Raw genomic sequence first — 27,246 nt, forward strand, 5'->3', positions numbered from 1 at the left:
ATTATTTTATTTTTGCTCATTTTTTGTTTAATGGAGTTCTTTACTTTTCTTTGAAAAACTTATTTTGTCGAAAAAGCTTTTTTTAATTAATAATCATTCAAATACAAGGATAATAACTCATTTGCAGAAAAGCCAACAACGACCGTGACAAAACGAACAATCGACATCACTTAATATCGAACACCGAAATCCAATCCGCCATCAGCCTTAAGTCTCCATTATTTCTATTGATCTTTTCAAATTACTTTTATCAATGAAATTTTTCCCAAAAAAATACCTCCTTAATTCAACCCATTCTTTACAATCCCCTAAAAAAATTTCCTTTTCAAATACTCCTCCACATTGGGCAAAATTCATGACAGCTTCACTGCCTAGCCTAATCCATATACTTCCTTCTTTCCGTAAGTTGAAATTCATCAAATCTCATACTTGACAAATACCCCTTGGACCTGACTTGCAATAAATCCCTACAACTCTTAATAACAAAGATCTTTTCAGCTTCATAAAAAAAATAATATAAATATGTCATTAAAATATGAAAAGAAATTAATTTTAAAGACGTTCCTAAGAAAATAGTTTTTCCAAGAAAACAAAGGGCGATAATAAAAACTAAAATTAACAGAAAAAAAAGAAACATAAAGTCAAACTTAAAACGAACTGGAATAATTATGAATGAATGAATGAAAGCTAAGTAGAATCGAAATTAAGAACGATAATTAAGTCAACTCGAAACGAACAGAAATTACAACGAAAAAGGATCGGCTTAACTGGGGATTTGTTTTCGCTCTTTAATTTTCTTATAATTGTTTTCAAACTAATCGATTAACAAAAGAAGTAGTTACAGCATTAATATCATTAACGCCTATAAGCGCTACAACTTTATAAAGACAAATCTAGAATTTAAATTGCTAGGAATAGATAAATTTTCGTGCAAGTGCATAGGTCCAAACATTTTGTCAAATGCCCTTCGGTATTCTCTAAAAGATTCCATAAAAAATTAATACTAGCTGGATCATAATAAGCTTGAAATCTGATCAAAGAATTTGGCTATACTTCAGACATTTTTTACATACCTTAAAACATAAAAAACTGAATTAATAGTGCAAATACTGACCTGAGGCTCTGTCACCACAGACAACACATTTCTCTAGGCTGGTTGTAATAGTTAGCCCCGACCGCGCCCTCTGAGGTCCAAAAACAATGCCAAGACTTGCATTAAATCCATTATTATAATTAGGTAGATCCATCATATGCGCAGATTACAGGCTAAAAGAAATATGTTTGTAAAAATATACTGTATAAAACAAATCAGAAAATATAACCAAATCTAAGGAAAATATAAGACACTGTGGAGAATATTTTGAAAGTTTGGAATTTTTGTGTTTCGAACACTTCACAAAAAAACTGACATAGCAATGAAAAAACGGTAATAAACTGCATAAATAACGGTAATAAACTGTAATAAAAACGGTAATGAACGGTAAAGAGTGAGCTTTGCTCTAAAAGAAGGAAGTTTGGAAGCCAAATATGCATTAAGATGAATCCCATTTGAAGGTGACCTGAAATGTGAAAAATATTTCCTACCGCAGCTTGTTTCCACTTGACTAACAGCAGGCTTTGAATAGAAAATTAAATAAAAAAAAACAAGTTTTTTAAACTGAAAGTAAGGAACGACATTAAAACTTAAAACGAACAGAAATTATTCCGTATATGAAAGGGGCTGTCCCCTCCTCAACGCCTGGCTCTTTACGCTAAAGTTTTTTATTGTTTAAAAAAATAAAGTTGTGAGAAAGAGTCAAACTTTAGCGTAAAGAGCGAGGCGTTGAGGAGGGGACAGCCCCTTTCATATACGGAATAATTTCTGTTCGTTTTAAGTTTTAACGTCGCTCCTTACTTTCAGTTTAAAAAACTTGTTTTTTTATATTTAAGTTCTGATCGTTTTTTAGTTAATGCAGCTTTTATTTTGGCTCACCGTCCTTGAATAAGTAAACAAAATTTGCATAAAAATTTTACTCTTCTTTTGCTAAATGGCTGTCTCAAAATTTGGTTCTGACGTAATTTACAAATTAACTTACGTAACGAACTTCTATATTCGTATATTTTTTCTTCTGGCAAAAAATACGTTGCAGATATAGTTGCAGATTTTTGCAGATATGAGCTTGAAACCCATGTAATAGGGTTTTTTGATACGCTGAATCTGATGGTGGGATTTTCATTAAAATTCTTTAACTTGTAGGGGATGTTTCCTCCCTCTGTAAAAAATCAGGTAAATTTTCTCAGGCTCGTAGCCTTTGATGAGTAATACTAAACTTAATAAAATTTATGTATTTAGAATCAGCATTATAAGCCCATTCTTTTGATACGTTTATTGACATCAAAATTCCGTTTTTAAAAGTTTCGATTACAATTGAGCCGTATCGCTTGTATTTTTACGTATATGTTATTACGTATATGAGGGGGTTCTCCCTTTAGTCAATACCACCCTTACTTTCACCTCCCCTTACTTTCAGTTGAAAAACTTGTTTTTTTTATATTTAATTTTGATTTTTTTTTTAAAATAATGATGGGAAATCCGGCGCCCCCTTCATAGCAATATCCCTTCCCCCATGAAAACTTTCTTCATGAAAAGATCCTCCCATATAACTCCCGACCCACCACCATCCCCCACAACCACAAAAAATTCCCCCTGAAAACGTCTGTATACTTTCCAATAACCAATACTATATGTTAACATTGGGTAAAGTTCATAACTTTCAGCCCTCCCCCTGGGGGCTTCGAGCGATTAAGTCATCCTAAAAGACATAGTTATAATATTTTCGACCATGCTTAACAAAATGGCTATCTCAAAATTTTGATCGGGTGACTTTGGGAAAAAATTGAGCGTGGGAGGGGGCCTAGTTGCCCTCCATTTTTTTCGTCACTTAAAAAGGGCACTAGAACTTTTGATTTTCGTTCCAATGAGCCCTCTCACGATATTCTAGGACCACTGGGTCGATACGATCACCCCTGGGAAAAAAAACAAAAACAAATAAACATGCATCCGTGATCTTTCTTCTGGCAAAAAACGAAAAATTCCACATTTTTGTAGATAGGAGCTTGAAACCTCTACAGTAGGATTCTCTGATACGCTGAATATGATGGTGTGATTTTCATTAAGGTTCTATTGCTTTTAAGGGGTATTTCCTCCTTTTTTCGAAAATCAGACAAATTTTCTCAGGTGCGTAACTTTTGATAGGTAAGATTAAACTTGATGAAACTTATATATTTGAAATCAAAATTAAAATCTGATTCTTTTGATGTATCTATTGGTATCAAAATTCAGTTTTTTAGAGTTTCGGTTACCATTGAGCCGTGTCGCTCCTTACTTACAGTTCGTTACCACGAACTGTTTGATAACAGTCTTAACTAAAGCTATTTTTGCTCTACTTCCAACCCAGATTTTTGCACGAAATTCGAAAATACCATCATGTGCTTTTTTGCATAGCTCTATATTTTCTTTTTTTCCTACAACAGGATTTAAAAAAAAAGATTGATTTTAGCACAGTCCTACCTCTATCAAACAGTTCGTGGTAACGAACTGTAGTAAGGAGCGACCCGGCTCAATGGTAACCGAAACTCTAGAAAACGGGTTTTTGATACCAATAGATACATCAAAAGAATCAAATTTCAATGCTGATTTCAAATATATAACTTTCATCAAGTTCAGTGGTACTCATCGAAAGTTACGTACCTGAGAAAATTTGACTGATTTTCAAAATTAGGAGGAAAGACCCCCTAAAAATTAGAGAACCTTAATGAAAATCGCACCATCATATTCAGCGTATCAGAGAACCCTACTGTAGAGGTTTCAAGCTCCTATCTAAAAAAATGTGGAATTTTGTATTTTTTGACAGAAGGAAGATAACGGGTGCGTGTTTATTTGTTTTTTTGTTTTTTTTCCCATGGGTGATCGCATCGACCCAGTTGTCCTATAATATCTTGGGAGGCTCATTGGAACGGAAAATAAAAGTTCTAGTGCCCTTTTTAAGTGACCAAAACATTGGAGGGCAACTAAGCCCCCTCCCACGCTAATTTTTTCCCAAAGTCATCCGATCAAAAATTTGAGATAGCCATTTTGTTCAGCATGGTCGAAAATATGATTAATATGTCTTTTAGGATGACTAAATCTCCCGAAGTCCCCGGGGGGAGGGCTAAAGGTTATGAACTTTACCCAATGTTAACATATAGTATTGGTTGTTGGGAAGTATACAGACGTTTTCAGGAGGGTTTTTTCTGGTAGTGAGGGGGGGGGGGGTTGGGGGTTATGTTGGAGGATATGTCCATGAAGGAAGTTTTCATTGAGAAAGGGAAATTGCCATGAAGGGGGCGCCGGAATTGCCAGCATTATTTTTTGGTTATTGGGAAGAATACAGACACTTTCAGGAAGGATTTTTTTTTTCTGGAGGATGGGGCTGGAGGAGGGGGTTACTCGGGAGGATCTTTCCGTGGAGGTAGTTTCTTTGGGGTAGGGAACATTTATATGAAGGGGGCACCGGATTTCCAAGCATTATTTAAAAAACGATAAGAAATTAAATTAAAAAAAAACAATTTTTTTTCAACTGAAAGTAAGAAGCAACATTAGAACTTAAAACGAACAGAAATTATAACGTATATGAGGGGTTCTCCCCAAGTCAATACCTCGCTCTTTACGCTACAGTTTTTTTTAGTACTTTCAAAAGAGCTATCTATTCTAACTAAACGGCCTTTGTGATTCAGGGGTTTGTGAATTAAATTCGTTTTTAACTTTTAACGTAAAGAGTGAGGTATTGACTAAGGGCGAAACCCCTCATACACGTAATAACATATACGTAATAAAAAAAAAAATAAAAAAAAAGCGATACGGCTAAATAGTGATCGAAACTTTTAAAAACGGAATTTTGATGTCAATAAATGTATCAAAAGAATGGGTTTATAATGCTGATTCTAAATATATAAATTTTATTAAGTTTAGTATTACTCATCAAAGGCTACGAGCCTGAGAAAATTTACCCGATTTTTTTTAAAGAGGGAGGAAACATCCCCTACACGTTAAAGAATTTTAATGAAAATTACACCGTCAGATTCAGTGTATCAGAAAACCCAATTACATAGGTTTCAAGCTCATATCTGCAAAAATCTGCAACTTTGTACTTTTTGCTAGAAGAAAAATATACGAATATAGAAGTTAGTTGCGTAAGTTAATTTGTAAATTACGTCATAACCAAATTTAGAGACATCCATTTAGCAAAAGAAAAGTAAAATATTTATGCAAATTTTGTTTAGGCTACTTATTCAATGACGGTGAGCCAAAATATAAGTTGCATTAACTAAAAAACGATCAGAAATTAAATAAAAAAAAACAAGTTTTTTAAACTGAAAGTAAGGAGCGACATTAAAACTTAAAACGAACAGAAATTATTCCGTATATGAAAGGGGCTGTCCCCTCCTCAACGCCTCGCTCTTTACGCTAAAGTTTGACTCTGTCTCACAACTTTATTTTTTAAAACAATAAAAAACTTTAGCGTAAAGAGCGAGGCGCTGAGGAGGGACAGCCCTTTCATATACGGAATAATTTCTGTTCGTTTTAAGTTTTAATGTCGCTCCTTACTTTCAGTTTAAAAACTTGTTTTTTTTATTTAAATTGCCAATAGAAGCAGAAGCCTACTGAAAGTGGAATAAAATCGTGTTTTATTAAAATTGTATTTATATAAAATTGTATTATAAAATAATATTGTGGAAAAAAAATTGGGTTTTGCTGGGTATGTGCACCTTCGAAATTGATTGAATGAGATTTCTTTTAAAAATTTAGCAATGATTTTACATTTTATTTCATTTATTAAACTGATTATTAAAAAAAAACAGTTTGTTATACGGGCACGGTATAAAATATTATGTAAATGTTTGGTTGTAAATAATTGTAACTCGGCACAAGATGTCACCCCTAACTCTTAATCCTTAAAATAATTATAAGAAAAATTAATAACATTGTGTTTATTCCTTTTTTTAGACTTCCTTGCTGTATATTTTTGGCTGAAAAGCTGTTATTTTAAATTTAAATAAATGCTATTTTCTGAAAAAGATATTGATCGTTTTCTATTCGTTAAATTTTAGAGCCAGATGAAATAAGAGAAGATAACGAGGAAATTCGTTATTCGTTATAATTCGAATAACGAGGAAATTCGTTCCATTAGCGCAATATAATACAAAACAAAGGAGAAAAACCAACTTAAGTCATCCTCAAAGACATATTTATCAGATAACTATGCTGAACAAAATGGGTATCTCAAAATTTTGATTGGTTGACTTTGGGGAAAAATGAGCGTGGGAGGGGGCCAAGTTGCCCTCCATTTTTTTTGTTCACTTAAAAAGGGAACTATAACTTTTAATTTCCGTTTGAATGAGCCCTCTCACGATATTCTAGGACTACTGGATCGATACGATCACCCCTGAGAAAAAAAACAAATAAACACGCATCCGTGATCTTTCTTCTGGCAAAAAAAAACAAAAAATTCCACACTTTTGCAGATATGAGCTTGAAACATCTACAGTAGGGTTTTCTGTTACGCTGAATCTGATGGTTTGATTTTCATTAAGATTCTATCACTTTTAGGGGGTGTTTCCTCTTTTTTCAAAAATAAGGCAAATTTTTTCAGGCTCGTAACTTGTGATGGGTTAGACTAAATTTGATGAAACTTATATATATGAAATCAGCATAAGAATCCGATTCGTTACCCCGAACTGTTTGATTTGTTCTTTTAGCAGCCAGTCTTGAGGCCAAAAAAAAAACAAAAAATTATTTTTAAGCTTATGGTAGTATCATGTCTTAAATTATTTGCAGCTTTGATCTAGTACGTCGCAAGAGACCTTGGGACTGTCTATTGTGCATACATGATCTAGCACCATTCCAAATATCAACAATTAACCAGATTCAAGGTTCAGATCCAGATTCACATGATCTAGCACCATTCCAAATATCAACAATTAACCAGATTCAAGGTTCAGATCCAGATTCACATGATCTAGCACCATTCCAAATATCAACAATTAACCAGATTCAAGGTTCGGTGCCATACTGGTTGGTATATGTTAATTTCAGTTTCTTCACCTGTTACCTAACTTTCATCATAATTTTATTCGACTTCGTATTATATTATTTTTTAACGTCATACTATTTTATAATATTTGACCTGGGATTTTCCGTCTGGCATCGTATGAGGACAGAAGTAAACCCAATTGGAAAGTAAAGCGTGTAGCTTCAATCAGATTGAGACAAAATCAGCATGTGCAGCTGCTCCAGTGTCATGGAGGATGGAGCTAAGATGGATCGTTTGTAGTAGTGTTATTAGATCTGCGATACAATTATTTTTATTGGTTTGTTTTAAACGTCATGCCATATTATACCAACAATTTTAACAAGCATGTCATTAATTCAATATCATTTTATGTCGTAACTTAATTCATTTGATCAGAAATAAATTTGCATAGGCCTAAATTAAATATGATTTGACCTGAAATAGACTGTATCATTTTGGATACATCCAATTGGTCAATTTTATGTATTTCAAATATCGTTTCTGTCAAATTTCAATTTTGGAAATACTGCAATAATCAGAACATAAATATTAAATAGTAGCAACAATTCCTATACTCTCCATTAAAATTTTTTGAGACACATCAGTCGCACACCTTTCTTCATGACTCCTCCTTCGCTATGATCTGATTGGATACCAACAATGACAAGCAGCAACTGAAGTTTTGGTAACTTACCAAAGTGCGCACTGTGATGTGTCCCATTTATGAACCAAATTTTCGGTACTGTTTAATATTTATGCTGTGGCAATAATTGACAAGGCTAGTAGATAGGGGCAATTCACATCGTCATCGTCTTTGAACAGATAACCATATGGAGTGTTTAATTTTCAAAACTTAAATACGTCCATGATATTTTAGTTTAGGAGGTCAGATATATTGAGAGTGATGTCATACTACTACTAACAACTCACTGCAGCAGAAAGCCGCCTGAGGACACAGCTACGTACGCTCCTCCTCCATCCCAATCTATCCAAAGTTTTCCTCTTTACACCCTCCCAAGGAGTTCAAATTTATCTTAAATCTTTCCTTACGACAAGGATGTCTTAATGGGCTAATTAATACTGTAATCAAACAGTTTGTGGTAACAAACTGTAAGTAAGGAGTGACCAGGCTTAATAATAACTGAAACTCTAAAAAAAAAGGAATTTTGATACCAATAGATACATCAAAAGATTTGTATTTTTATGCTGATTTTAGACATATAAGTTTCATCAAGTTTAGTCTTACCCATCAAAATTTATGTGCCTGAGAAAATTTGCCTTATTTTCGAAATAAAGGGGAAAACACCCCCTAAAAGTCATATAATCTTAATGAAAATCAAACATCAAGATCAGCGTATCAGAGAACCCTACGGTAGAGGTTTCAAGCTCCTATCTGCACAGATGTGGAATTTTGCCTTTTTTGCCAGAAGAAAGATCAAGAATGCGTGTTTTTTTCACAGGGGTGATCGTATCGACCCAGTCGTCCTAATATTTTTAGTAATTTCAAAAGAGCTAATTATTCTAATTAAACGGCCTTTGTGATTCAGGGTCACTCTTAAGGAGTTGGAACAAAATTCGAACTTTAGCATAAAGAGCGAGGTATTGAAGAGGGGGCGAAAGCCCTCTTATTATGTATATGAGGAAGTTCGCCCCCTCGTCAATACCTCGCTCTTTACGCTAAAGTTTGAATGTTGTTAAATAATGGCCGATATAAGCAATAATTTGTTTGTGTTAATTTCCGGCCAATCTTAGCATTTAATTCTACTTTAAGAAGCTTCACAACTACGATTTTTATGTGATAATTAAATTAAAATAACAAGTTTTTTTACTGAAAGTAGGGAGTGACATTAAAACATAAAACGAACAGAAATTATTCCGTATGTGAAGGGGGCTGTCCCCTACTCAACGACTCGCTTTTTACGCTAAAGTTTTTTATTGTTTTAAAAAACAGAATTGTGAGAAAGAGTCAAACTTTAGCGTAAAGAGCGAGGCGTTGAGAAGGGGACAGCCCGTTTAATATACGGAATAATTTCTGTACGTCATAAGTTTTAATGTCGCTCCTTACTTTCAGTTAAAAAAACTTGTTCTTTTTATTTAATTTCTGAACGTTTTTGAATTAATGCAGGTTTTGATTTCGGCTCACCGTACATTAATAATTAAAACGAAATTTGTTTTTTTTTGCTAAATGGCTTTCTTGAAAGTTATTTAATTTTATTTACGAAGGTTTTTATTAGTAATAAATGTGCGTAACTACGAATTAACTTATGTGACGAACCTCTATATTCGTATATTTTTATTGCGTATATTAAGGGGTTCGCCCCCTAGTCAATACCTCGCTCTTTACGCTAGCGTTCGAATTTTTTTCCAATTCTTTAAGACTACCGCTTAATCACAAAGACCGTTAATTAGAGATATGAGATATACATTTATTAAAAAAGAAAACAAACACTATTCGCCTTTCGCCTGCCAAGAAAGGCAATAAGCTTGAAAGGGCAAGCGAGGTTATCACTCTCAGCTCATTAAAGCAAAATTCATACCATGCTAATCAACACACAAGAAACTTATCTGATGAAGGAATAAAGGAAAAAAGAGAGAAAGAGGAAAAGACAAGGAGTAGATAGAAAAAAGCAAAAAAAGAGCAAAGTAAATCGGGGAAATATCTTAAATAGAATGACAACCTGGAATGGGCTTAACACCAAATTCACTCACGAGATAAAAGAAACTTCTTTGCCCGTGACTTGAAAGCCGGAAGACTAGGCGCATTTTTCACACACTCGGGCAATATATTCCAAACATGGGGACCATAATGGCGAATCACAAAAGATGCCCGAGTGGTGCTCCTAAACTCATGAGTTAAGTCATCAGCTTTTCTCGTATTATGATCATGACGGTCTCTATTAAAAGTAAAAAGATTTTCAAAAGCAGGGGTGAGCACTGCCTTCTAGAGCACATATTTCAGCCTGTAGACCCATCCCGGAAAGTTGTCGTTACCCTAACTTAACCTCTTTCCAAGATAGCAAAAAAAAGCTAAAGTAGAATTTATCCCTCAATTTCTGACCAACGAGCACACTCCGAAGTTTCTGCGACCATGAAGTGGAGGTGTGGATGAGGAAGGGGCAGTCCCTATAAGGAATAAATTCTGCTCATTTTTGGGTTTAATTTTACTCTTTACTTTCATAATAATAGTGTAGACCAAAAATATTTCCAGAAGTAAGGGTTAGATATCAATTTCACATTTTTCATGTGCTTTTAAAGTTTCTTTTATACCCCATCCCCAAAACTAGAATTTTGCTTATGGTGCTGGAAATTATACATCAATTTCTACCTCCCCTCGTCTCTCCTTCAGAACTAATTCTGTATTAATCTGATGGCTCAACGAAAGCGAGAAAATATTTCTAGTATTTATTGAGTCAAACTCAAAACGAACAAAAATTAACATGAGTGGGGCAGTCAACCCCCATTCCTTCTCAAGACCAGAAAAGAATTTGCACTTTATCACCCCGGGAGAAATCCCACCCCGTTGAAATGCGATCCTCAATACTGATTCACACAAGAAAAAACCTTTACGCCTAGTTTTTCGTAATTTAGTTGTATTGATATTTTGCCTAGTCAATTCGTGAATTGGTGCCGCCAAACTATGTGAATGCAACAGAAACTTACTTTATTAAAAATCCAATTCAGAATAATAACATGTTTAACTGAATATCTTGCTAAGACCACTTTCGAAGTACAATTGACCTGTTATGTCAACCTAAATTATTGCCATGCAAAATTAAATCACATCGGATCCTTTGAGAATAGTAATGAGATGATCTATATGTACCTAACCTTGTTCGAGTGACAAATTCCATTTTGCCAGTATTTACCGGATGTTATTAAGTCTCTAATCTGGAAAGATTTAATAAAATCATATTCAAGGAACTGAGAGGGGGAGAAAAATTTTTCCTCAGTCGTGACATATCTAGACCGTTTTTCACGGCGTAAAATGTTCGTCAGTCAATTTTCAGAAACGGTTTCGTGCTGTTTTGGCCTGAAAATTTGAATAAAGAAATCTGCAGACCTGTATCCACAACTTCTTTTATATCTTAGATTTTATATCCTCCCCCCCCCCCCCCCATTAAATTCTCACGTACATTGCTGCCTCAAAATGGCATATGCTTCTTAAAAAGCGTGTCATTGCTTGTTTAGGTCTTTGCATTTCAAGATGAGATGCTAGCATTCAAAAAATATGATGGTAATAATCTTTAATTTTCATCATATTTTGTGATTTGAAGCAGTTTGTGGCAACGAACTGTAAGTAAGGAGCGGCCCGGCTCAATAGTAACCGAAACTCTAAAAAACAGAATTTTGATACCAATAGATACATCAAAAGAGTCAGATTTTTATGGTAATTTTAAATATATAAGTTTTATCAAGTTAAGTCTTACTTATCAAAAGTTATGGGCCTGAAAAAATGTGCCTTATTTCCTAAAAAAAAATAGGGGAAACGGCCCCTAAAAGTGACAGAACCTTAATGAAAATGACACCATCAGATTCAGCGTATCAGAAAACCCTAGAGTAGAGGTTTCAAGCTCCTATCTACAAAAATGTGGAATTTTGTACTTTTTGTCAGAAGAAAGATCACGGATTCGTGTTTATTTGTTTTTTTTTTCCTATGGGTGATTGTATCGATCCAGTGGTCTTAGAATATCGCGAGAGGGCTCAATCGAACGGAATAATTAAAACTTCTACTGCCCTTTTTAAGTGACCAAACAAATTGGAGGGCAACTAGGCCACCACACGCTTATTTTTTTTCCAAAGTCACCCGATCAAAATTTTGAAATAGCCGTTTTGTTCAGCATAGTTGAAAATCTAATAGCTATATCTTTGAAGATGAATTAATCCCCCACAGTCCCCGGGGGAAGGGCTGCAAGTTATGAACTTTGTTTACACATATATTTTGTTATTGGGAAGTATACAGACGGTTTAAGGTGGGATTTTTTCTGGTATTGGGGGTGGGGGAGGTACGTTGGAGGATTTTTCCATGAATGATGTTTTCATGGAGATAAAAAAAACAAGCTTTTTCAACTGAACGTAAGGAGCAACATTAAAACTTAAAACAAGCAGAAATTATCGCGTATGTGAGGGGGTTCGCCCTCTAGTCAATACCTCGCACTTTACGCTAAGGTTTTTCTAGTACTTTCAAAAGAGCTATCTATTCTAATTAAACGGCCTTGTGATTTAGTGGTGATTCTTAAAGAATTGGAACGAAATTCGAACTTTAGCCGATGAATGTCCGAAATTCCTTTTTCTCTGCTTGGATTCCCATTGCTTTGCGAGTCAGTCTTTTCATTCTTAGGCAAGCTATGATGGTAAAAGTTAAAGTTAGATTATGTTATTTTAGGTTAGATTAGGTTAAATTTTGTTTTAAATTCTTAAATTTTGAATTTTGTTTTAAATGCCAGAAATGGGTTAAAAACCTAAGCTAACCTAACTCAACATAACCTCACCTAACCAAACATAATCTATTCTAACCTAACCTGTCATCATCAAACCTTGCATTAAATTGAAAAGTTGACTGGCAACACTGACTAAATCAAAGGAGAAAAAAAGGTATTTCGAACATTCAGCGGTATATATATATATATATATATATATATATATATATATATATATATATATATATATATATATATATATATATATATATATATATATATATATATATATATATATATATATATATATATATATATATATATATATATATATATGTGTATATATATATATATATATATATATATATATATATATATATATATATATATATATATATATATATATATATATTAAATTGGAAAAGTTGACTGGCAACGCTGACTAAATCAAAGGAGAAAAAAGGTATTTCGAACATTCACCGATGTTATATATACTATATATATATATATATATATATATATATATATATATATATATATATATATATATATATATATATATATATATATATATATATATATATATATATATATATATATATATTTATATATATATATATATATATATATATATATATATATATATATATATATATATATATATATATATATATATATATATATATATATATATATATATATATATATATATATATATATATATATATATATATATATATATATATATATATATATAATTATTGATAAATAAAATATATAAAAGTTATGTCTAGATTTTGTCTCGGTATGGTTTGTATTGGAGACTTACACGGGAAAAGGGGGGTCTCAGGGCCCGCTTCCCCAAATTCTAGATTTTGCTAAACTTATCGGTACTTCTATTTTAAATTATTAAACAAAAGCTTGTATGTTTATCCCCCCTCCGAAAAAAATTTGCTTACGTGTCTTGCTTGTATAAAAAGTTATTATCGTTATATTGTTTGAAAGCTAGCAATTCAACTTGAAATGCCGAAAAAAGACGCAGGTCGTAAGTAAACGTTGACAACCATTGACCTACACAAGCAATGCTGCGCTTTTAAACAACCAGGGTATTGCTTTTTGAGGCAGCAATGTGCGCAGGAATTTAATGGGATGAGGGAAGGGGTGATAAATCCAAGATATAAAAAAAATGAAAATTATAAGAAAATATGGAATATCATAAAACCAGAGTTATTGGGGATATTGGTCAGCAGTTTTCTTTATCCGAATTGTCAGGTCATTAAGAAGATTCTTTCTTCTTTGGTTTCAACAAAATAGTCACCATTATATTTTAGCTAGGCTTTTTATCGTTGGTCTAGGCTTATTTAAAACCAGTTTCTTTTTTTCCTCCAAACACTTGCATGTTTTTATGAGACATTTTTTTTCTTTTAAGCCTGGACGTGAAAAAAAAATATAAACTGTCACCGTGGGATGTTCTTAATTATGCACAGACTTTACTTATTTGTAAATTTGACATAATTAAACTGCAAGAGTTAATATAATTATTATAATTAGCATACCAGTTTCGAGGCTCATACGATTACGTCAGAAGGCTATCTAATTGAAAATATTGGAAGGAACACAGGAAAATGGAATCTTGGAATCGAAAAAGGGACTGATCAACAATTTATACGGTCAGTTGGGTAGTCTTCCACGTAGATTGAATAATTTTAAGAGTTTAAGGAATAGCATTAACCGGCTAAAAAGGAAAAAAATGAATAGATGAAGGAGGTGGGGGGACACTGCCCAATTCCAAAATTTGAGAGATTACGTACAAATACGGTTCTAGCGCACAACCAGGAAATTACTTCAGAATGTCACATTTTTTAGAGCCGAGAGCTCGTCAAAACAGCTAAAAATAGGATATGGAAAATTTAGTAAAATCTTGAAATTTTTAATAGGGGAGGGCAGGAGGCACAATCCCAAAAGTTCTTTAATACCCCCTCCCCTCCCAAAACAATAAATAAACAAACAGCAGACCAAAGGGACTTATCCTGCGTACAAATGCGTGTCCAGGATTTTTGTTCAGTATGGGGGGTATATTTTTCAGGAAGGGGGAGTACAAAAAACTAAAACACGTACAAAAAGTTCCTTTATATACATTTCTGTTACGTTTTTATGATTCGGAAAAATTCTTTTTATTTTTTTGTTTGGGGGGGGGGGGGAGGGGTTCATATTCGGTACCCCACCTGGATAAAGTATTGCCTGCTTATATACCACATACAGTCCACACCCAAAAACATAATTCCTGAGTGGGTAGCTGGTCTGAACTGATGTTTCCTATATTACTAGTTAATCTCTTATTGGTTTATTTGTCTTGCATTCCCCAATGGGGGGGGGGGTGTAAAGCTTCACCGCAAATACGTTTACAGTCTCAATCTTTGGATAATTTAGAGTATTTTCAGGATACTTTCATAAGAGTGTCCTGTCAGTTTTTGGAGGGTGGGTAGGTAAACTTACTCCACTTTGCAGATATACCTGCCTCCCTATCATGTTCTTTTCAAGTGCCATTATGCACAAAAATGGTAAATTAACATCTGGCTAAACTATAGTAATATTATATTTTTGAAAGATCAGTGGTTTTCTCACATATTCGTTAGATTCGCTTAATAGGCTTTTAATATGGCCGTTAACTCATAATCAATTAATCCAGATGTAGTAACAGCTGTTTTGATTAAAGAAAAGTTTGGTTTCCTTCCCATACAGGTCATTTAATAAAACTGGGAATTATTTGTAAAGTAAAACCGCAACAACGTTTATGAGACAAATTAAGCCCAGTTTGACATCAATGAAACTTTTCGTGGCTATTAACATTAGCACGTATTCCAAAAATACAATGGGCAGTTGCGGTGGAATTGCTGTAAAAAGTAATATTAAACATTGTTAAGTATATATAATTTTTGTTTGGTATCCATTGTCTTCAAGAATGTTTTGGTGGCCAGAGAGGTATTAGCACATTGAAACAGCTTATAAGTAAGTTTTGTCTAGGTCTCACCCCACATTCACTACATGAACTTAAAACATGAAATTTCAAGTATTATATTTCAAGCCGTCCCATTTTCAGTTTCACATATTCAAAAATTTCCAGTACTTACAAATTTTCGACCAAACTGGTTTTTTGAAGAAATCGTTCAAATTACTTCCACTTTTAACAATCAAATACAGAAATTTTGTCGGCTTTTAACGAAGAATTTTACACGTTTTTCTGGGACAAGTTGCAAAACTTATTATCTGTACACTTGAATGCGGCTTTAATCGATGGTTACCAACTCTCCATCACATGGTGTACATCTTGGAGCACCATTTATTTCACTACGCATGGCACACTCACCAAGTCAGGCATCTCCGTACCGCACGAGGTGTAATTAACCGTCTGGCATGTTTCCGGGAATTCCGGACATGTGTCCCATAGTGTACACAATTTTGAAATTAGGCAGCCCATCGGACTGAAAAAATTCTTGAAGTAAAGTCAATTCTGAGTGTAATTAACTTCTAAAAAAAACAAGTTTTTTTTTCAACTGAAGGTAAGGATCATCAATGAACTTTACAACGAACAGAGGTCATTACGCACATAAGGGGGACTACCTCCTCCTCAATCTCTCACTCTTTATACTAAAGTCTTTAAGTTCTTTTAATAGACTTCTCATTCGATTTCACCGACCCTCGTGTTTGAGTCCTTTTTAAAGAATTGCAACGAAAATGTCAAAATTTAGCGTAAAGAGCGAGAGATCGAGGAGGGTACAGCCCCTCATATACAGAATAATTTCGGTTCATTTTAAATTTTAACGTTGATCCTTATTTAGGTTGAAATTTTTTTTTTTCATATTTAATATCAGATCGTTTCTTAAATCATGCCGGGAAATCCCCTGTCCCCATGGAATCTTCCCCCGGGAATTTTCTCCCCACGAAAATTGTTCCCTAGGCAAATGCCTTCACAGAAGACCCCGTATATTTCTCAATACCGAATACTATATGTAAATAATGAGCAAATTCCAGAACTTTCCCTTTCCTCAGAGGCTTTTGGGAGTCATGTCATCCCCAGAGGCATAGTTTCTGAACCTTTCAACTATGCTGAATCATATAGCTATCTCAAATTTTGATCAGGTGTCTGAGAAAAAAGGGAGCATAGGGGGCTAATTCCCCTCCCATCATATTGGTCACTTAAAAAAAGACACTAGAACTTTTAATTTTCGTTCGAATGAGCCGTCTCTCGATCTTCTAGGACCATTGGATCGTTGTGCTTGCCCCTGCGAAAAAATATATAAATAAATAAGTTGAGATCCGTTATCTTCCTTGTGGGAACCAAATTCCACATTTTTGTAGATAGGAGCTTGAACCGTCTACAGTACAATTCCTTGATATGGTGAATCTGACAGTGCAGTTTTCATTAAAATCGCTTAACCTTTTGGGGGTGTTTCCCCCTTTTTTGGAAAATAAGGCAAATTTTCTCAGGCTTGTAGCTTTTGCTTGGTAACACTGAATATAATAAAGTGCATGTAATAGGAATCCGCGTAAAAAACCCAATTCTTTTTATGTATTAACTTTATCGAACTTCTTTTTTTAGAGTTTCGGTTACTATCGAACCGAGTCGCTCCTTACTTGCAGTTCTTTAGCTTTTTAAATATTGAACGACAAGGATGGTTAAGGGTGAACCTAAATGAACCATATAGGCCCATTTATGGAGGGGACACAATAAAATTGAGTTTTACAGAGCATAAAAAAAAAGATTTTTAAACAGTAATCAAACCAGTGTGAAAAATTGACCAAGAAACGTATATTGCTGAATTTAACTTTTAATCATTGGTTACCTAACTGAACAGAAGTAGTTGGGAGTAATATAAGGGATGATATTTAGGCTAGAAATTTGATCAATTCAGATCAGAAATAAATAAGAGTCCAAGACCGTTTTGTTAGGGATGTAAGTCCCCCACTATCGTCCATAACGACTCACGTTAAGTAACCATTACCATAGCTTTCATGGTATAACTTCATTAGTTAGTTAAACTGACTTGTAATTTATCGAAAGGCTCGTTTTTATTTCCAAACGTAATAATCCCTGAGCAAAACGTCAGTCTTATATGCTTAGAATCACTCGAAGTTAAATAGAACAAATTTAATTATGTACATGTTCCGAAAGTTTTTTGAAAAGTGAGCCATAAGAAAAAACAAATTTTTTTATAGTTACTCATATTAGATACTTGGGGCAGGTGGGTAAATAGTATTAGAGCTGACCAACAATAGAAAGAGACAGTATGCAAAGCACTTACAAAGAATTTGTCTTGGAGGGGAGAAACCTTTTGAGGAAGGGAGACAGATCAATAAAAATGCAGAAACGGCGAATAATCTCAAATGTACAGGAGAACATGGAAAGGTCAAACAAATTCAAAGATTACGGGTGGGGTTGGCTCGGGCCCCAAGGTCACTCTGCCTACGTGCCGATAAGAGGTAACAGCTTTGCTCATAGAAAATCTTAACATCAATAAACCCGTAGATTCTTGGTATAGTTGCCACTTAAACTGCCTCCCAGCTTTTAAAGACAGTTTTGAGATCTGGCAAAGCGTCGCCGGTCTTTTTATTAGACACTTCGTTGAAGACGAAGAGAAGAATCAAACTCGCCATTGTTCAGTTTTTTTTTAATTTTACTTAAGCATTTTCTGAGTCGAAGAAAACATACTAAATAAAAAAAAACAAATACCTGATGGGGGTTGTTGTAAACTATCTTGGGTTATTAGAGTAGTATGTACATATTGAATTTGCGGAGACGTATAGGCACTACTCTTTTCTTCTTTATTGGTTTAATATCATGAAGAAGGTTTAACGGCGATTCCGTAGATATGATGGTTTGAAGTCTGTGGAAACAGTTTGACGTGTTCGGTGAGATTACGTTCCTTGGCGTTTGATAGACATTTGCAAAAAAGGGGTAATTAGAGATTGGATAATTTTTTAACGTGAAATCTCTGAATAAAATATTTCTTGGAGCATGTACTTGACGATGGATAAAAGGGTTAAGGTGATTAGCAATTACGAGCAAGGTTCCCCCCACTGGTTCCTGGCAGTAGGCTACGCATATCAAATTGCTGTACTGTGGGTTAGGTAACATGATTAAACACGCTTTTACAATCAGAATTCATTGATTGACATTTGCAAAAAAGGGGTAATTATGATTGGATAATTTTTTAACGTGAAGGGTCAATTTTGGAGGGAAAACCAAAAATACTCAGAATCGAAAATAAACGGGATCTGCCTCAAGGGCAAGGCTCAGAGGCCCTTCGTTCCTCATTTCTGAGGGCCGGGGAGGGGGGTTCAATTTTGGAGGGAAAACCAAAAATACTCAGAATCGAAAATAAATGGGATCTACCTCAAGTGCAAGGCTCATAGGCCCTTTGTTCCCCCATTTCTGAGGGTAGGGGAGGGGGGAGGGGGTCAAATGGGGAGAGAAATCCAAAACAGCTCTGAATAAAAAAGAAATGGGCTCTGCCTCAAAGGGGCAGGCTCTGAGGCCCTTCGTTCCGCCTTTTCTGGGGGCAGGGGAGGGGGGAGGGGGTCAATTTTGGAGGGAAAACCAAAAATACTCAGAATCGAAAATAAATGGGATCTGCCTCAAGGGCAAGGCTCAGAGGTCCTTCGTTCCACCATTTCTGAGGGCAGGGGAGAGGGAGAGGGTCAATTTTGGAGGGAAAACCAAAAATACTCAGAATCGAAAATAAACGGGATCTGCCTCAAGGGGAAGGCTTAGAGGCCCCCCTTCCTCCATTTCTGAGGGCAGGGGGGAGGGGGAGTCAATTTTGGAAGGAAAATCAAAAATACTCAGAATCGAAAATAAATGGGATCTGCCTCAAGGGGAAGGCTCAGAGACCCTTCGTTCCCCCATTTCTGAGGGCAGGGGAGGGGAGGTCAATTTTGGAGGAAAAAGCAAAAATACTCAGAATCGAAAATAAATGGGATCTGCCTCAAGGGGAAGGCGCAGAGGCCCTTCGTTCCCCCATTTCTGAGGGCAAGCGAGGGGGGGTCAATTTTGGAGGAAAAACCAAAAATACTCAGAATCGATAGTAAACGGGAATCTGGATCAACGGCTAGTCTTAGTGTCTCATCGTTCCTCCAGGTCGGCGGGGCAGGAGAGGGAAGTTGTCAATTTAGGAAGGCAAACTAAAAATACCCAGAATCGAAAATAATCGGGACTCTGCAACAAGGGGGAAGGCTCAGAAGCATTGCATTCCCCCATTTCTGGGGACAAGGAAGGGGGGGGGTCAATTTTGGAGGGGAAACCAAAAATACTCAGAATCGAAAATAAGCGGGATCTGCCTCACGGGCAAGGCTCAGAGGCGCTCCCTTTCACCCATTCTGAGGGCAGGGGAGGGGGGGGGTCCAAATTTCAGGGAAAACCAAAAAAAATAAGAAACAAAAAAAAATGGGAGCAGCCATAAGGGGAAGTCACAGAGGCCCTTCGTTCCCCCAAGTCTGAGGGCAGGGGAGGGGGGGTGAATTATTTTGGGACAAAAAAAAATACTAAGAATCGAAAATAAATGGGATCTACCTCAAGGGCAAAGCTCAGAGGCCCCTTCTTCCTCCACTTCTGTGGGCAGGGGAGGGGGGGTTAATTTTGGAGGGAAATCCAAAAATGCTCAGAATCAAAAATAAAATGGATCTGCCTCAAAGGCAAGGCACAGAGGCCCCTCCTTCCCCCTCAGAAAAAGTTTTAACAAGAAATGTCTGAAAAGTATTTTTTTTGTTGGGGGGGGATGGAGCGATGACAGATTGGATGTCTCAGACTAGTGATAGTGCTGTACTGTGGTACGAATTGCTTGTGAAAACCCAAATGATCTAGTTGAAAATAAATTTTAACAAGAAATGTCTGAAAAGTATTTTTTTTTTTGGGGGGGGTGGGGGCGATGACACAGTGGATGTCTTAGACTAGTTATAGTGCTGTACTCTGGCATGAATTGCTGTCGAAAACCCGGATGACTTAGTTGAAAATGAAGTTTTAACAAGAAATGTCTCAAAAGTATTTTTTTTGGGGGGTGAGGGCGATGACAGAGTGGGTGTCTTAGACTAGTTATAGTGCTGTGGTACGAATTGCTTGTGAAAAACCCAAATGAATTAGTTGAAAATAAATTTTTGACAAGAAATGTCTGAAAATTATTTTTTTGGGGGGTGGGAGGCGTAGACAGAGTGGATGTCTTAGACTAGTTATAGTGCTGTACTCTGGCATGAATTGCTTTCGAAAACCCGGATGAATTAGTTGAAAATAAAGTTTTAACAAGAAATGTCTGAAAAGTATTTTTTGGGTGGTGGGTCGAAGACAGAGTGGATGTCTTAGACTATTTATAGTTCTGTACTCTGGCATGAATTGCTTTCGAAAACCCGGATGAATTATTTTGAAATAAAGTTTTAAAAAGAAATGTCTGAAGTTTTTTTTTTTTTTTTTTTGTTAAACATAATTGGCTGAAATAAAATCGGAAGTCTTAAAATCACAACTCAAGTCAGTAAATAATTCCTTTGTTTTTTGTTTTTTTTTTGTTTTTTTTTTGTTAAACCCGATTGGTTGAAATAAAAGCGGAACTTTTAAAATCACAACAACTAAAGGTCAGTAAATAATTCCTTTGTTGTTGTTTTTTGTTAAGCACGAGCTATTGTAGAAAATAATTTCAAAGTACCAAGTCACATGATAGTTACGCTTTTGTAGAAAATAATTTCAAATTACCAAGTCACATGATAGTTACGCTATTATAGAAAATAATTTCAAAGTACCAAGTCACATGATAGTTACGCTATTGTAGAAAATAATTTCAAAGTACCAAGTCACATGATAGTTACGCTTTTGTAGAAAATAATTTCAAAGTACCAAGTCACATGATAGTGACGCTATTGTAGAAAATAATTTCAAAGTACCAAGTCAAATTATAGTTACACTATTATAGAAAATAATTTCAAAGTACCAAGTCACATGATAGTTACGCTTTTGTAGAAAATAGTTTCAAAGTACCAAGTCACATGATAGTTACGCTTTTTTAGAAAATAATTTCAAAGTACCACGTCACATGATAGTTACGCTTTTGTGAAAAATAATTTCAAAGTACCATATCACATGATAGTTACGCTTTTGTAGAAAATAATTTCAAAGTACCAAGTCACATGATAGTTACGCTATTGTAGAAAATAATTTCAAAGTACCATGTCACATGATAGTTACGCTTTTGTAGAAATAATTTCAAAGCACCAAGTCACATTATAGTTACGTTATTGTAGAAAATAATTTCAAAGCACCAAGTCACATGATAGTTACGCATTTGTAGAAAATAATTCCAAAGTACCAAATCACATGATAGTTATGTTATTGTATAAAATAGTTTCAAAGTACCAAGTCACATGATAGTTACTCTATTTTAGAAAATAATTTCAAAGTAACAAGTCACATGATAGTTACGCTATTGTAGAAAATAATTTCAAAGTACCAAGTCACATGATAGTTATGATATTATAGAAAATAATATCAAAGTACCAGGTCACATGATAGTTACGCTTTTTTAGAAAATAATTTCAAAGTACCAAGTCACATGATAGTTACACTATTATAGAAAATAATTTCAAAGTACCAAGTCACAGGATAGTTACGCTATTACAGAAAATAATTTTAAAGTACCAAGTCACATGATAGTTACACTTTTGTAGATAATAATTTCAAAGTACCAAGTCACATGATAGTTACGCTTTTGTAGAAAATAATTTCAAAGTACCAAGTCACATTATAGTTACGCTATTATAGAAAATAATTTAAAAAGTACCAAGTCACATTATAGTTACGCTATTGTAGAAAATAATTTCAAAGTACCAAGTCACATGATAGTTATGCTTTTGTAGAAAATAATTTCAAAGTACCAAGTCACATTATAGTTACGCTATTGTAGAAAATAATTTCAAAGTACCAAGTCACATGATAGTTACGCTTTTGTAGAAAATAATTTCTAAGTACCAAGTCACATGATAGTTACACTTTTGTAGAAAATAATCTCAAAGTACCAAGTCACAGGATAGTTACGCTTTTGTAGAAAATAATTTCAAAGTACCAAGTCACATGATAGTTACGCTTTTGTAGAAAATAATTTCAAAGTACCATGTCACATGATAGTTACGCTATTGTAGAAAATAATTTCGAAGTATCAAGTCACATGATAGTTAAACTTATGTAGAAAATAATTTCAAAGTACCAAGTCACATTATAGTTACGCTATTATATAAAATAATTTCAAAGTACCAAGTCAAATGATAGTTACGCTATTGTAGAAAACAATTTCAAAGTAGCAACTCTCATGATAGTTACGCTATTTTAGAAAATTATTTCAAAGTACCAAGTCACATGATAGTTACGCTATTGTAGAAAATAATTTCAAAGTACCAAGTCACTTGATAGTTACGCTATTATAGAAAATAATTTCAAAATACCAAGTCACATGATAGTTACGCTTTTATAGAAAATAATTTCAAATTACCAAATCACATGATAGTTACGCTATTGTAGAAAATAATTTCAAAGTACCAAGTCACATGATAGTTACGCTATTTTAGAAAATAATTCCAAAGTACCAAGTCACATGATAGTGACTTGGTACCAAGTGATAGTGACCAAGTCACAAAGTACCAAGTCACGTGCGCGCACGTAACCCTGTCTAAAAATTTTTTTTTTCATAATTTCCTGAATTAAATTTCTTGGTACTTTGAAATTATTTTCAACAATAGCGTAACTATCATGTGACTTGGTACTTTGAAATTATTTTCTACAATAGCGTAACTATCATGTGACCACGTAACCCTGTCTAAATTTTTTTTTTTCATAATTTCATGAATTAAATTTCTTTTTACTTTTAAATTATTTTATATAATAGCGTAACTATAATATGACATTGTACTTTGAAATTATTTTCTAAAATAGCGTAACTATCATGTGACTTGGTACTTTAAAATTATTTTCTACAATAGCGTAATTATCATGCGACTTGGTACATTGAAATTATTTTCTATAATAGCGTAACTATCATGTGACTTGGTACTTTTAAATTATTTTATATAATAGCGTAACTATCATGTGATTTGGTACTTTGAATTTATTTTCTATAATAGCGTAACTATCATGTAACTTGGTACTTTGAAATTATTTTCTACAATAGTGTAACTATCATGTGACTTGGTACTTTGAAATTATTTTCTACAATAGCATAACTATCATGTGACTTGGTACTTTGAAATTATTTTCTATAATAGCGTAACTATCATGTGACTTGGTACTTTGAAATTTTTTTCTACAAAAGCGAAACTATCAAGTGACTTGGTAATTCGTAATTCTTTTATTCAATATAGTAACTATAATGTGAATTGGTAGTTTGAATTTATTTTCTACAACGGAATAACTATCCTGTGACTTGGTCATTCGAAATTATTTTTTAAAATATCGTAAAGATCATGTGAATTTGTAATTTGAAATTATTTTCTAAAAAAGAGTAACTATCATGTGAATTGGTTCTTTGAAATTATTTTCTACAATATCTTAACTATCATCTGACTTGGTACTTTGAAATTATTTTCTATAATAACGTAAATATCATGTGACTTGGTACTTTGAAATTATTTTCTATAATAACGTAACTATCATGTGACTTGATACTTTGAAATTATTTTGTACAATAGCGTAACTATAATGTGACTTGGTACTTTGAAATTATTTTCTACAAAAGCGTAACTATCATGTGACATGGTCCTTCGAAATTATTTTCTACAAAAGCGTAACTATCATGTGACTTGGTATTTTGAAATTATTTTCTACAAAAGCGTAACTATCATGTGACTTGGTACTTTGAAATTATTTTCTACAATATAGTAACTATCCTGTGACTTGGTACTTTGAAATTATTTTCTACGAAAGCGTAACTATCCTGTGACTTGTAGTTTGAAATTATTTTCTACAAAAGAGTAACTATCTTGTGACTTGGTACTTTGAAATTATTTTCTACAAAAGCGTAACTATAATGTGACTTGGTACTTTGAAATTATTTTCTACAAAAGCATAACTATCATGTGACTTGGTACTTTGAAATTATTTTCTACGATAGCGTAACTATAATGTGACTTGGTACTTTGAAATTATTTTCTATAATAGCGGAACTATCATATCACTTGGTACTTTGATATTATAAAATTTTAACTATCATGTTACTTGGTACTTTGTACTTATTTTCTATAATAGTGTAACTATCATGTGACATGGTACTTTAAAATTATTTTCTAAAAAAGCGTAACTATCCTGTGTCTTGGTACTTTGAAATTATTTTCTACAAAAGAGTAAATTTCCTGTGACTTGGTACTTTGAAATTATTTTCTACAAAAGCGTAACTATCATGTGACTTGGTACTTTGAAATTATTTTCTATAATAGCGTAACTATAATGTGACTTGGTACTTTGAAATTATTTTCTACAAAACATAACTATCATGTGACTTGGTACTTTGAAATTATTTTCTACAATAGCGTAACTATAATGTGACTTGGTGCTTTGAAATTATTTTCTACAAAAGTGTAACTATCATGTGACTTGGTACTTTGAAATTATTTTCTATAATAGCGTAACTATCATGTGATTTGGTACTTTGAAATTATTTTCTACGATAGCGTAACTATAATGTGACTTGGTAATTTTAAATTATTTTATATAATAGCGTAACTATCATGTTAATTTGTACTTTGAAATTATAAAAGTTTAACTATAATGTTACTTGTTACTTTGAAATTATTTTCTATATAGAGTAACTATCAAGTGACTTGGTACTTTGAAATTATTTTCTACAAAATCGTAAATATCATTTGACTTGGTACTTTGAAATTATTTTCTACAGAAGTGTAACTATCATGTGACTTGGTACTTTGAAATTATTTTCTACAAAAGCATAACTATCATGTGATTTGGTACTTTGAAATTATTTTCTACGATAGCGTAACTATAATGTGACTTGGTACTTTGAAATTATTTTCTATAATAGCGGAACTATCATATCACTTGGTACTTTGATATTATAAAAGTTTAAATATCATGTTACTTGTTACTTTGAAATTATTTTCTACAATAGTGTAACTATCATGTGACTTGGTACTTTGAAATTATTTTCTAAAAAAGCGTAGCTATCTTGTGACTTGGTACTTTGAAATTATTTTCTACAAAAGTGTAACTATCATGTGACTTGGTACTTTGAAATTATTTTCTACAATAGCGTAACTATCATGTGACTTGGTACTTTGAAATTATTTTCTACAATAGAGTAACTATCATGTGAATTGGTAATTTGAAATTATTTTCTACAAAAGCATAACTATCATGTGACTTGGCACTTTGAAATTATTTTCTACAAAAGAGTAACTATCATGTGACTTGGTACTTTGAAATTAGTTTATATAATAGCGTAACTATCATGTGACTTGGTACTTTGATATTATTTTATACAATAGCGTAACTATCATGTGACTTTTCACTGTGAATTTATTTTCTACAAAAGCGTAACTATCATGTGACTTTGTGCTTTGAAATCGTTTTCTACAATAGCGTAACTATCATGTGACTTTGTACTTTGAAATTATTTTCTTTAATAGCGTAACTATCATGTGACTTGGTACTTTGAAATTTTTTTTCTATTAAAGCGTAACTATCATGTGACTTGGTACTTTGAAATTATTTTCTATAATAGCGTAACTATCATGTGACTTGGTACTTTGAAATTATTTTCTATAATAACGTAACTATAATGTGATTTGGTACTTTGAAATGATTTTCTACAAAAGTGTAACTATCATGTGACTTGGTATTTTGAAATTATTTTATACAAAAGCGTAACTATCATGTGACATGGTAGTTTGAAATTATTTTCTAAAATAGCGTAACTATAATGTGACTTGGTACTTTGAAATTATTTCTACAAAAGCGTAACTATCATGAGACATGGTACTTTGAAATTATTTTCTACAATAGCGTAACTATCATGTGACATGGTACTTTGAAATTATTTTCTACAAAAGCGTAACTATCATGTGACGTGGTACTTTGAAATTATTTTCTACAAAAGCGTAACTATAATGTGACTTGGTACTTTGAAATTATTTTCTACAATAACGTAGCTATAATGTTACTTGGTACTTTGAAATTATTTTCTACAAAAGCATAACTATCTTGTGACATGCTACTTTGAAATTATTTTATACAATAACGTAACTATAATGTGACTTGGTACTTTGGAATTATTTTCTATAATAGCGTAACTATCATGTGACTTGTTACTTTGAAATTATTTTCTACAAAAGCGTAACTATCATGTGACTTGGTACTTTGAAATTATTTTCTACAATAGCTCGTGTTTAACAAAAAAAAAACAACAAAGGAATTATTTACTGACCTTTAGTTGTTGTGATTTTAAAAGTTCCGCTTTTATTTCAGCCAATCATGTTTAACAAAAAAAAAATAAAAAAAAAAAAAAAAAAGAATTATTTACTGACCTTGAGTTGTGATTTTAAGACTTCCGATTTTATTTCAGCCAATTATGTTTAACAAAAAAAAAAAAAAAACTTTTCAGGCATTTATTTTTAAAACTTTATTTCAACTAATTCATCCGGGTTTTCGAAAGCAATTCATGACAGAGTACAGCACTATAACTAGTCTAAGACATCCACTC

At 33.4% G+C, this 27,246-nt stretch overlaps 1 protein-coding gene across 1 annotated transcript in view; it reads right to left on the bottom strand.

Moving 5' to 3' along the window:
• The window catches only part of LOC148948337 (orphan steroid hormone receptor 2-like), a 285,870-nt gene that overhangs the window by 90,302 nt on the left and 168,322 nt on the right, over positions 1–27,246 (bottom strand). The window contains exon 4 of the mRNA XM_089094896.1: positions 1,115–1,266. Within this exon, the coding sequence (XP_088951022.1) occupies positions 1,115–1,250 (136 nt within the window). The 5' untranslated portion in view covers positions 1,251–1,266. The remainder of the gene's footprint in view (positions 1–1,114; positions 1,267–27,246) is intronic.

This window comes from Artemia sp. Qi Xiang Cuo, chromosome 9 (genome assembly GCF_049724085.1).
Source record: "Artemia sp. Qi Xiang Cuo chromosome 9, ASM4972408v1, whole genome shotgun sequence".
Lineage (NCBI taxonomy): Eukaryota > Metazoa > Arthropoda > Branchiopoda > Anostraca > Artemiidae > Artemia > Artemia sp. Qi Xiang Cuo.